The sequence below is a fragment of the Myotis daubentonii genome, chromosome 3 (genome assembly GCF_963259705.1).
Source record: "Myotis daubentonii chromosome 3, mMyoDau2.1, whole genome shotgun sequence".
NCBI lineage: Eukaryota > Metazoa > Chordata > Mammalia > Chiroptera > Vespertilionidae > Myotis > Myotis daubentonii.
Window position 1 is genome coordinate 14,981,828 of NC_081842.1, and position 13,838 is coordinate 14,995,665.

The 13,838-nt window shown below is 42.3% G+C and overlaps 1 protein-coding gene across 2 annotated transcripts in view; it reads right to left on the reverse strand.

Moving 5' to 3' along the window:
• NCAM2 (neural cell adhesion molecule 2) overlaps positions 1 to 9,925 on the reverse strand; it is a 421,570-nt gene extending 411,645 nt beyond the window's left edge. For both annotated transcript variants that reach the window (XM_059686798.1, XM_059686799.1), the window contains exon 1: positions 9,616 to 9,925. In XM_059686798.1, coding sequence (XP_059542781.1) covers positions 9,616 to 9,670 — 55 coding nt within the window. In that variant the 5' untranslated portion in view covers positions 9,671 to 9,925. The remainder of the gene's footprint in view (positions 1 to 9,615) is intronic.
• Between the last annotated feature and the right edge of the window lie 3,913 nt (positions 9,926 to 13,838).

Below are 13,838 nucleotides of genomic sequence, written 5' to 3' on the forward strand. Positions count from 1 at the left end.
AGTAAATCATATTTAGGTAAAAACAGAGTTATCATAATAGGAAAATGTGATTCATCTAGAATAAAATACTTTTTAAAATATATTTTATTGATTTTTCACAGAGAAGAAGGGAGAGGGATAGAGAGTTAGAAACAATGATGAGAGAGAAACATCTATCAGCTGCCTCTTGCACACCCCCTACTGGGGATGTGCCTGCAACCAAGGTACATGCCCTTGACCAGAATCGAACTTGGGACGCTTCAGTCCACAGGCCAACGCTCTATTCACTGAGCCAAACCAGTTAGGGCTAGAATAAAATATTTATGCCAAGTCTTGTCTTACACTTTTTTGTATTTTTCTTCCTGAAAAAGTTATTTCATCTCTTTGAGTTTCATTTTCCTCTTTTCTAAATCAAGAATGGCATCTACCTTTCAGGATAATTATGGGACACCTATTAGAGGTGTTTTATCAAAACAATTAAATTTAAAAAATAAAAAATAGGTAAATATCATCGATCAGTACTTTGACAAAGTACATGGCATATACTTCATGCTATATTTTAACCTTCACATAATCAATGTTGAGTATTTCTTTTATGGATGACACAAAGATATCACTACGCTATAAAAATGCAACTGCTCTCTGGTCAGGCAACATGCTCAATATTTGTGACTGGAAGATAATAATATTCAGAGAGAAATTAAACAGATAAACATAAAAGCAATCGGCAACACTAATATTATACTTATTGAAAAACGGGTTGGGTATGGACAAGTTTCAATAATAGAAAAATTGTCCACAAACACTCGCATGCAGAGAACAAAGTACAAATGCGCTTTTTTTTCATAAGTTGGGACTTCCTCTCTTATAGGTCTTAGCCATATTGCATGGGTTTATTTTACAGGGGGCGTTTCAGCTCTAATATTGTATTTGCATCCCTAAAAAACACTGACACATAAAAAACAAACAAAGTGCAGTAAAAAAACACCATGGTTTATAGGATAAAAACACGATGAGAGGTGAGAACACTCACAACCTCCAGATAACAGTCTGAACTAAAACACTAGAACAGTTGAATTTCTACTGGCATAGGGACCGAGCTTCTCCACCTTCTTTCAAGATGCAAGGCCTGAAGGGCATTCACATTAAAATGGAAGACTATGATCTAGGCGGGTAGCTTTTAAAAAATAGAAACATCAAACAAGTGAACAACACATCATTGTAACACAGGAGAAAATGATCTGCTAGTTTCTTCAGCTGCATTCTCAATGTTACCAGATACATAATAATAGAAATCAAGACGGTTCTTAAAGCTACTAAACAAACTAATATTTGCACTAAAGGAAAGGCACTTGAGTTGATTTTTCATATATTTCTTAACATCCTCATAGATTGCTAAGGCGTACTCTGTAATTGTGAGAAAGCTTGCTCTGCATTACTTAAAAATTAATGAGCTTAAGAAATCATATTCCTGCATAGTCCCCCTATTTACCAATAATGTATGAGGTAATATACATCGAAGAAACACACAGTGAAGCAGGGAAGACTGAATTATATCTTAAATGCATGTGATGTTCATTGGCTATAAATTTGGGTGCCAGCAACAGAATATACTTAATAATACCTGTAGGCAACTCAGATGCTCTCAATCTCAAAACACCATCTATCCAATGAGATTGTATCAGGATTAAATGAGATGAGTAAAAATGCTCATCATAGCTCCCAGGCATAGAGTAGGGCTTCAAAAATATTAGTTGCCTTGAATATCAACAGAAAAATTGTCAACTCTATATACTTAATATTAAATTTATATTTTGTTTTTGCTTTTAGTTTAGTTTTTTTGATTGGCTGGTTCCTTTTTATTCTGTCGTATTTTCTTTTGTTTTTGAGTTTCCCGAATAGAAAACAAAAACAAAACCAACTATGGCTAAGCATAAAACATGAATGAAGAATATATAATGAATGCAAATTTAACCTAAATGCTTCTGTGATTTTACCCAAAATCCAAGACATAAGCTAAATAATAACAAAGTACAATCAGTGATGGAAAAATGAGATAAACACAGAAGTTAAATAAAAAAGGAGAAAAATTCTGAAGAAATGACAAACTGATATTTCTATGTAGATTTTTCATGAATATCTCAAACTAGCATTTTAGAAAATTAAAAATGAGCAAAAACAAAAAAATAAAGATAAAAAAAACTCACCTAAAATAGTGGTTTTCTTTATTTATTTCCCTATTTCTATTAAGATATAACCATTCTTTTTTTAAAATTTATCTTTTTTTAAAAGTATTATAGATGTCCCCTCTTTTTTCTCCATTGACACTTCCCCCCCCCACAAACCCAACTCCACCCACTACCCCCAGACCTTTACCACACTATTGTCTGTGCCTTAGTTATGCATATATGCATATAAGTTCTTTGGTTACTCTTTTCCCACTCCCCCACCCCCACCCCCACCTTACCATTCTTTTTATCAAATAGGCTTGAAACTTTGGGTACTACCTTCTCCCCAATGTCCCAAATTGAATGTGTTATTAAGATCCATTAATTCCTTCATAGAAACATGTGTTATGTCCACACATTCCTTCCCTCCCCCTGCCCCCTTTCTGACCCACCCACACATGGCTAGTAGTTTTAAAAACAAAATAAAACTTTAATCATGTTATGTTCCTGCCCAAACAATGGATCCCAAAGATCTACAGAGCAGAGTCAAACTTAGCTTGACCTCAAGGCCTTTCTGCCTCCACAAACATTCCGATAATTGAGACCAACTGTTAGGTCGGAGAGAGGCCAGGTTCGGATACATGCAGACATGTGATGAGACAATGGACTTCCCCTGGAATTTCTCACAGATCAATGTGCCAGACACAGATACTGGCTTCTCCATGACTCCCTGCAGCTGAAACTTCCTCAACTGAATACCTCAGCTCATGTCCCCGCCCCTCACCCAACTGCAGTATAAAAAAAGCGCCCCCCTCCCTGTTGGTGTGAATCCACGTGCCCTGTCCTGGGGGTATGTGGGTCTCCCGGGGACGCAGAATAAACCTTTTCCTTTCCTTTCTTTTCTGATTCACTGGACTCTATTTCTTGCGCCACCTCCTGAGCCACCTAACCTAACACCAACAACTCACCTTTCCAAACCCTTAACTTAATTATATCGGATTATTACTATCCTCTCAACACTGGCCACCTTTCCTACTTGTTCACTCATTTTTCTCTCCTTGGATTATTTCCTCCATTTTCTCACCATGTTAAAACCTTGCCTGCTTCAGTGAGTGGCAAGATAGTGCCCTGGTTAAAAAGCAAGTCTTTGTTCGTGTCTGGAGTTCAAAACTTTGTTTGCTTGCTGCGCAACTTAAGACAGTTATTTAAATTTTCAATGCCTCATAGCCCTGAAGTGTAAAAGGGGAATAATAATATGATAATAATTTGAGGGTTCATGTACTGATTAGGCTAGTTAATACACGTAAAGTACTTACAATAGAGCCTCGCTATTAGTACACTATGTTTTATAAATTTATATTTTTTGTCTTCTCAACTATCAATGCTGAAATCTATGTACCACCCATTCCCCTACACATGCTAATTTCAAACAAATACAATACATATATTAAAACATTGGCATTGAACTAGAAATGAGAAAATTTAATCCCAATTGCAGATAACTACTAACTATAACTGATACACACAAATCAAATAATTCCTCTATAACCCAATGTTTTCATTCATAAAATAAAGTTAATAGTCCCTTGGATACTTGATGATCATTAGTTATAAGGTGGTTAGAAGCACTTTGAACAAGTGGTGGGTACAGTTATAAGATGATGGCATTATATTTATTTTAAGGGCTGAATAATTTGTTAATTAACTGAAAAAAAGCACGGAATTTAAGTATTATTATTACTTTGTTTTGTTGTTTTTTTAATATATTTTATTGATTTTTTACAGAGAGGAAGGGAGAGGGATAGAGAGTTAGAAACATTGATGAGAGAGAAACATCGATCAGCTGCCTCCTGCACACTCCCTACTGGGGATGTGCCCGAAACCAAGGTACATGCCCTTGACCAGAATCAAACCTTTAGTCCACAGGTCGAAGCTCTATCCACTGAGCCAAACCAGTTAGGGCTATTATCATTACTTTGAGCTGAAGTAATGTTAGATTACCTTTTTTAACCAACTGAAAAGTTTGGTGTTGGAGACCTGAATTAAGAATTTCAAGACCAAAGCTCTAGTTATTATAATGCCTTTTACTTTTCTATTTGACCTTTAGTAAGTCGATAGTACGAATTGTATACCCATCCTAAGACTATTGGTTGTTGGCCCATAGATGGGACTCAAGATACAAAAAGAAACCCCTTCTTCAAGACCCTTTACTGCCACCTGACGGAAAACTGTGACAATAATTATGCATTCTATCACCATGAGCATGAGTGGCACCCCCTAGAGTTGTTCATCACACAACCAATACAACCATTTCTAGGAATGCTGCCTAATAAGGTGTGTGAGACACCACAGATATTTAAAAAGTATTTGATGAATGAGAAAATAATGGATGATCATCCATTATCAATACATTAGATTATCTCTACCCTATCAAGGTTTTTTTTCTAATCACAGATTAGTTTATAATGATTTTTTAAAAGTGAGTAAGGGAGATATTTTTAAACCACAGGCAGATTTATCTGTATACATATTACACCAAAAATATAAATAGTGTCTGGCAAAGTGGGGTTGACATTTTATAAGATGTCTACACATATCTATGATCACAATTGCTCCTCAAGGCAGTACAGCAAGACCAACCAGGGGAGATATATTTATATCAGACTTTCAAACAAGCAAATAATTGTTCTGAGAATTTAAGTGGCTTCTTCAAAGTCAAGAGACTCTTAGTGGTCTAGGTCTTCTGATTTCAGATACAATGTTCTTTCCCTTTCCCTACTAGTGTTAATAACAAAATGCAGCCAAGATAATTTTGATCAATTGACCTGAAATTCTTCAAACTCCCATTTGTTGATTGGTATGCTCATAACTACTCTCAAAATTCCCCATCATCTCTCTTAACTATTGATAGCTATACAAATGAATACGTGACACCGGAAAGTACACTGATAGCTATTTGGTATCTGCACTATTATTATAATTGTAAATAGTTAAAAGTTATTAAAATATTTTAAAGAATTCCATAGAAAGCACTTTTATTTGCTGAACAATTAAAGATAGCTTGGCTCAATGAAGCTCAGGGATATTACATTTAATAAAAGCATAAAAGCACTGGTTGTATCTTAAAGTGCTCTCATATCAGATAATTTGGAAAATTAAAACTAATTTATAATCTTTTAAGTAGGCCTGTCTTCAACATAATTGGGATAGTATAAAGAGCACAAGGAATTTAGAATCTAGGTCAATAAAACTTGAAAAACAATGATTTTCCTTTTACAAGTATATTAAAGTTATTAAATTAATTTTGCATGCACCAACACCCAGAGGATTAATTTTATTTTGGACCCAAATAACAAAAGCAATTCAGACTCGCTCTACCACTTATCGAGCACTTTCTTCACGCTCTTGAAAGTTCACTGCTATGAGAGATGACCCTGAAAACAGATAAATTAAAATCATTTTCCAAATGTCAAAAGCCAGAGAAAGCAGCAGGACTAGTAGTTCCAGGACCTTCAGATTGACAACCCTGTTTCCCTCTGCATTGCTCCTTCACAAAGAAACAGACAAAAACAAATTACACTCTTCAGCTTGGTTACCAGCCTCAATCTCTGCCAGGTCCCTTCTCAGTCCCAATATAAACTAGTTCTATGTTTGAAGGAACGTCTTTTTTTGTTTTTTTGTTTTGTTTTGTTTTTTTGGGTTTTTTTTACGAAATTATATGAAGTTTGACTTTCTTCTTGTACTGAATGAGGTTCTTTTGTTCCACTAATTGCTGTCTGATAGGACATTACCTCTGGGAGAACATTAGCCCCTGGGTCACTGAAAAGACTCATTGGACACCAAGGACCCACCAACTTCCCTTCTTGCTCTCTGGACTCCAAAATCACTGAAGTGACCAACTGCTCTGCTTAACTCCTTTGACATAAAACATGGACGGAAACCTTCTGGGTTATTCACTGATAATAATGACATCAATTTGCATAGCCTATCTTCTCTAAGTGCAAATGAATATGGAGTTGATTCAGTAGGCACCTAGCACAAGGAGGTTTACCTCAGAGAATTAGACCAGGGAAGATAGAAGAAGGATGGTAACACCCTTCACAGAAGATAGGTCTGTGGAGACCTTCCTGTAGACCTGACGCTGGTAGATATCCACACACCTATGCTTTTTTCTTTGAAGGTACACTTTGCTAATGAATGATGACTTCACCATAAAGCACTTCACTATAAAGAGTAAATAAAAGCAGATGCCTGTACACGTAAGCCATTAACTGGGCAATTCATCCCCCTGTTCCCCTGATTTTGACTTAGGTAAGTATTCGATGTATGGTTGAACTGGACTGTAAGAAGGATGGATAGCTCTGTTTTTACCTTATATTTTCATACAACAATGCTTCTATTTTGTATATGTGAACATCCAGTGATAGACCTTAATCATACTTGGGTCCTTTTTTTTTTTAAAGAAGGAACTTATTTTAGAAATTAAAAAGGCTTCAGGAATACAACACATTTATACTACAGTTTGGGAATCTAAATTGACATAGATCCAAACAGCAAATGCACTGTGACCCCAGACTCAAGTTATCACTTGAGATTTATGATGACAGAGGATGTGGCCAAGTTTTGAATACAAAGAAAACGTAATTGCAGAAGTTAGAATTATAGAACCTCCTTCCCATTGACAATTAAATTCAGACTTGACAATGAATCCCAACCTTACTTCATTAGATATTAATCTTGCGGTGGAAATGGCAGGCTTTTAAAGAGGCATTTCTGCTACAATAGAAAAGGCTCCTGCTACAGTAGAACAATAATAACATTGTGTTGAAAGTTAGAAATAGAACTATTAGGCCGTGTTAGCTAATTATAGTATTGGCATCCACTTAAGTTAGTCCGTTTTTCATTTCTGTCATTTTCTCCTATTCAGCTGCTGCCGTTCAAAACGTTTTGACTTCTTAAAAGGGAATACATCATTGTTGCCTTTCCCCAGTCGAACAGCACACCACTTTCCAAAGCAATAGCTTCAATCATGCTTCATAAAATCCCCTGCCAGTGTATTGTTGGAAACATAAATCAGCAAGCCAGGACTTGGGTATTTCTAAGGCAAGCCCAGGGATCAGGCGCTGGTGGCTTTTCCACGGCCCCCCTTATAAAAGAACAAACAAAATTATGAGTTCCACTAGGTTCATTTTTTAAAAAAACTGCTCCCAGTGGTGTGTCTGATTCTTGCTGCTACATCCTTAATTGGAGAACAAAACCCTAGCAGAGAGAGGGATTGGACTCCCGGATCAGGCTTGCTGTTTCTAAACATCTCTGACTTCATTAGGACACAGGACACAGAAGTACTACCTGCTTCCGTTTCACAAAAGCGAGGGCTCTCGGGTGTGCATCTCTGCCTCTATGAGTGTCATGCATTTTTAAATTGCACTAGATGGAGAGATCTGTAGAACGATGCTGTCCTCACCCCCTGTTTTATTACAGTGAATAGGGGCTCCCCTTCCGGCAGGCTTCGCTCGTAGAGCTCCTCTTTATAATGACCCTGCATTCTGAATTATAAATTATGGGAATCACGATTTCAGATATATGTTACCCATCCAGGCTCAGAGTATGTGTCTGTGGGTGCTAGTTAAACATTCCTAGATTTCCCTCGTATTCCCCAAATTCCAACACACTTGATGTCTACATTGGTAAACTCACAGACTCCACAACTGAGACATTTTTTTTCTTCTCCACATCAGTGACAATGAAATCGTAAGCCTGCATAAACTTGCTTCTTAGTATGCCCCCATCTTGCTCTACTACACCATCTACACTTGGTTAATTGCAGTGGTATTTTAACTACAATTTTCAGGGACTGCTTCTTAGTATTCAGAAATGCTTGTCTATATTATAAATGAACGGTTAAACACAACCAGCAGCTCTCCCAATATTAAAGCAGCATAGGTACAGGCTAGAAAGTATATGTTGATTTCCCCCCCCCCCCTTAATAGTGTCTGAATGAATCAATTGGGCTAATATGATCTTCAGATGGATATATCTGCAATTTTGCTATGACTGAAAATTTCCATACTCTGTATTATTAAGGGAAAATGAGCAGCATCTTACCAAGACACTTTACAAACTACAGCAACATCCAGTGTTTGCATTCTGAACATAAAATCTGCATCCGTTCGTGTTTCATCAACCACTAACACGATAGCTTTAGGGAGGAGAAGGGCAGAGAAAGGAAGGTTTCATATCCAAAATGTCAAACCTTGCTGAAGAATGATAGAAGGACCAGCGAGTGTAGAAGAGCAGAAAGAACCATTTCTAGGATTAAAATGGAGTTCTACCACCCCCTGCTGGACCATATGACCAACGCAGAAGAGGCTAAAAAATGCTTAGAATTGAATATAGTGGAGATATTTTAACTTGTCTTGTAATTTGTTTTTCCTCAAAAAAGAATTTCATGCTACACTAATAATATAACATTCACTGCAATTTTCAAGCATCCCCCAAATCACCGTTGTTTTCTTTTTTTTCCCAAAGACTTCCACCAATGCATAATTTAGCATTTTGTGTCCCCAATTAAATGTCCAAACTTGTCTGTATAGTTGAAAATGCCTCCATTTATTATAAATATGTTTTGTGTGACTGTGAACTACCTTAAAAAAGCAAAATAAATTCACATCTACCTCTATTCAGAAAAGCAGAGGTAGCTTCCACAAATTATCTCTCAGGTTACTCTAGTATGCTATTCATTTTTTTTTTCTTCTTCTTAAGAAATAAAAGCTCCCACCAGTTCTCCACAAGCTTAAAAAAAATCCCTTCAGGTATAATAGCAATCTGATGTTACCAAAATCTCCAGCCTCGATGTATTAACAGGGGGTGGGGAGGGTTAAAATGAATGACTGCAACATATCCCTAGTTTTATCCATTTGCTTTTCTTACACAACATCCATGGCCCCTCTCTCATCTCTTAGTTTCCAGCAGAAATAAGGCATCATCGTCCACTTCACAGTCAGGAATTGGGGTCTTGGGAAAGGGGAGGGGGGTGTCTAAGAATTGCATTTCTTGCACAGAACACATATTTCCCAAACGAGTTTCATTCTGATAGTTTTCACTGCTTCTGTAAAACAACCTCGTTCCCTTTCCTTCCGCAATCTCAGATATTTACCTGTTCACACACACCAACAGACTCATCCAATTTTTGACAATGAAACCCGAGAAAGCCAAGATCCCAAGGTGGGGAGAGAGAGGGGGGGAAAAAATAGGCAGTTTGTCTCAATCTCCTGCTCTCGGATGCCCATCTCCAAATCTGCATTCCCTCTTCTTTAAGAGACAGATGCAATTGTTCGCAGCCGCGAACATCACCGCAACCACCACACACCACTAGAACTTTAGTTCTTTCCTTTCCATCTTCTCCTGCCTCCCCGGGTTGGGTGGAAGGGGGAGGGAAAGTCAATGCCATAAAGCACCGCACTCCTACCTTGCCCGCGACTGACAAGCAACCCGAGCAGGTAGAAGGGGAGCAGGAGGCTCATGTTCAGGACGTGCCACCGGCGGACACTTGCAAAGTTCTTCGGTCCAGCCCTGGAGAGAGACCCTTCCGCCGCCACGGCCGCCTCCGCGAGAGCCGCCGCCGCTCCCGGGTGCCCCAGCCGCCCGCAGCCCGCGCGCTCCTCCTCGCCAAGTGCCTGCCGGCTCCGCTCCGCGCCGCACTATATCCAGGCGGCGGCGGGAGCAGCGGCAGCAGCAGCACCAGCACCAGCAGCAGCAGCGGCCGCCGCGGCGGCAGCAGAGCCGGGCGGGGAGGGCGGCGGGGGCGGGGGCGCGGGGAGGGGCGGGGAGGGAGGCGCGGCCGAGGCGGATCCCTCCGCGCCGCACACCGGCCGCTTTCGCGGCGCGCGGGCCCCGGATTCGTCCGCAGTGGAGCTCGGAGAGGCGGGTTCGGTTCCCGAGGCCTCCGGCTAGAGCGGCCGCGGCGATCGGGCGGCGGGGAGCACGCCGGCCATCCGCACGTGGCCGGGAGCCCCTGGGCCGAGGAGGGGAGGGAGGGGAGGCGACCTGGAGCTCTGGCCGGTTCGCGGACGCAGGTGGCTGGAGTTGGTGCTGATGCGGAAGGCGCGCCGGGACGCAGGGGCTCTGGGGGCGGGCGGTGTATTCTGCAGCTCTCACCCCTCCGAGCGCGTGGGGGAGGGGGGGGGGCGGGGATTCTCTGTCTCTCCGGACCCTCCAGCTCGCCCAAACCTACAGCAGGCTGCCCCTGCCCCAAGCTGGCCATTCTGACGCCGCAGAGGAAGCAGCTGCCCGCTAGTGTCTACACCGCCTTTCTCCTGGGGCTCGAAGGGCAGGCCGAAAGGGGTGCACGGTGTTTTCTATGCGTGCGCCCCACTGTCGGAGCAGGTGCCTTCGGGGAGGGAGACTGCGGAGGGGGCCGGGTGTCGGAGGGGGCCGGGTGTCGGAGGGGCTGCGTGGAAGTCGCTGTCCATGGTACCTGAGTCCCCGGAGGAGTCCGAAGTCTCCCGGAGCCATGCTCAGCGGGATCTGCCCTCGGTGCCCAGCGCCCAGTACTGGCCACGTGGGAGGGTCTGGGAAGGGACAGACAGGAGTTGCGCGGGGGTCCTTCCCCAGGACACCCCCCCCCTCGTACACACACACACACACCTGCGCGCGTGGGAATGGAAGTGATAAACCCCTGGCAATCGCCCAGAGCTCACTGTCCTTGCCCCGAGGCTGGCACATCATTCTTCTTCCAGGAAAGGTAGGGAAAGGCTTGTCAGTTTGATGTCAGACCTGTGGCGAGAGCTAGCGAGAGGCCGCATCCCTGTCCCCAGGGCCCCTGCCAGCCGGCCTGACTTGGCAACAGGCTGGAACTGACAATGGGGTCCTTGCCTCTGCGCCTTTGTTTTGGTCCTTTCAGCACTTAACTGCCTCACCCCAGCCCCAGCGAGGCCCCTGGTCGTTTCCCTATCCATGGGGACACGGAAGTCGGGAGGGATGGGAATATAGTAGGAGTTTAGAATCCAGTACTCCTCCCCCACACACTCACACACCTGATTGGACACTGAAATGGAGACCCCATGGCCCAGGGAGGGCAAGGGGTAAGAGGAGAAAGAAGCTGATGTGGGTAGGGGATATATTCCCTGCGATGCGCGCTCCCCAGGCAGAATCCAGTCTTCTTTGCACATCTATTCACTCACATGGCGTCCTGGTTTGGGGGTATTGCGAAGAGTGGAGGGCAAAGGCAGCTCTCAACGTACACCTTGGCTGATCTCCGCTAACCAATGACCCTCTTAGCGTCCAGGGCTTGAAAACCTCCTCTCCCCCCTTGATTGTCTAGGGGTATGGTTAGGACAGTATATTTAGGAAGTTCTTTTGCTAAGGCTCCCTCCCCACCCCTTTTCCTCATCCTGGGAAGCAGTAACTGCGCTTAAGCAAGCACACAGTCAGCTCTTTGCAGGAAAAGGTGGACACGGCACACATAGGTATGAAGGGCAAATGATGCCTTTACTCTCACCAGTTCTTGATTTCTCTAGAGAATCAAGAAATGCTACACACACACACACACACACACACACACACACACACACCCCTAAAGACAGGGGAGAAAGTTAAAAGGACACTACCTGCTGTGCCAAGTTTCCCCTTCACCACAAAACCTGCAATTTTTCAATGGGGCACCATGAGTGGCCAAGTGCCTGACATGCACTACACACACTACACACACCACACTCCAGGTAATCTTGATAATATCATTGTCCTCTTTATGGTTGGAAGTCAAATTATTAGGGTAGGATGGAGGGGGGAGAGAGGGTAGCAATGATCCATCAGACATTAATGAAATTTCTAAGTAAAGCTTTGCATTATAAGAGGGTGTATAAACTGTATGAGAGAGAGAGAGAGAGAGAGACTTTATGCACCTGTGTGTGTGGAAACAGTGAACAAACAAAGCATTGGTCCTCAGGAATATGCAAATTGATGCACCAATTGATCCTACCCTCAATTTGTTAATAGTCTTATTGAAGAGATCAGGCATAAATGCAAAACTTGACTATATAAACCAAGTTATACAAATTGTCATAAAAGAGTGAAAACAGATCGCCATTGTGGCATAGAGGAGGGGGTTGTTTCTGAATGGGGAATTGAGAAAGGCAGGAGGAAGCTCTGAAGAAAGGGAAGGAATTAGAGATGTGGGCGTGACAGAGAGGAGCTTAAGCAAAGCCCCGGGTGTGAAGGCACACAGCTTGTGTGGGGAACCCAGAGAAGTCTAATCTGAAGAACACAGAACGTAAAGCGTGCATACAGGCTGGATGGAGTCGGAAACGAGGTCTAGGACCACAGTATGCTACAGAAGCTATTTACAACCTCTCCAAATGTAAGTCCAGACATGCGCGGGCAAGAAGACCCAGAATGGTTGTCTCCATCTCCAGGTCTAAGGCTTGGTTGCACATTTGTAACCCACAGGAAGATTATGTTAGGGGCTCTCATCGGTTTTCTCCACAGTTAGCCTGAAGTGATGTTTCCGTGAGGTCTCAATAGCAGGCGATAGCAGGCAGCACATACTCAAAGGGTGGCAGGTCCCACACTTACCTGAACAGCTTCTTGGCCAATGGTAGAAGTGCCTCTCCAGGGCTCCCTCCAAAGCACACCCTCCCCCCGCCCCTCTACCCCCACTGAGGAAGTGATATACAGCCTGATCTTTGCCTTGATTGATTCCACTTTGAAACAGATTGAAGGTGTGAAGACAACATGTAGAAAAATCACCTCAGCCCACTGTCACCCTCCCCATGCAAAGACATGGGCCCCGTTGTGCAGTCAGCACTATCACCAAGCGTGCCAAGTCTGCGAATTTGACTGAGCCTCATCCACTGTGCGGAATGGCAACGGTCTAGGGATGCAACGCCCCTTCTGTACGTGCCTCATCATTTACATTTAAGCCAAATGATCATAGTCTTTAACTACCTGAGGAAGGGTTCCCAGGCTGATTTGGAGCTTTATAAGAATAAGAGAAAGTTGAACAGAACTCAGGAATCTATGAAAAGCTGAGTAGTGGGAAATACCAACTGGCCTGCATGCATGCATAAATGAAAGCAGATAAAATTTGTTTTAAAGAATCAATAAAATGAACATGAAGGAGTAGCAGGGAGATAGAAAATGATAAGGTGCCTTATGTGTGGAAATGATCTTCTCAGAGAGATTCTGCCTCTTCCATATACACTCTCTTCTTGCAGAAAGCATGCAGGTATGCAATCCACACATAGATCCTAGGCACGAATGGTGTGCTGTGGGTAGGATTTACACATTATTTCTGTGTGTGTAATTCTGGCCTTAATTTTGTTTGGTCTCCCTGTTGACAGAATTCATGTGTGTTAAGATTATACTATTAGGAAAGGGGACATTCTGTGTGTTCATTTACATTTTCAAAATGTCACAAACCATTATACCTATGCATTTACTTGTCTAGAAAATGTCCTGTTTTGACTTCTTTATTACTACAAAAGAAGAAAAATAGCCACTGCGTGTACACGTAGATAGCCTATAACCTGCCCAAATTGGTGACCCTGCTAACTGCCCCTCCTCTTCCATTAATGCCAGTCTTCCTAATGATCATGTTTTTGAAAATAATTTCAACTTTCTTGATACAGTGACACGTTGGATGTTTTACCAGGCTCTTTGTGAGCATCTGACAGTAGCTACTTTAGTGGTAAA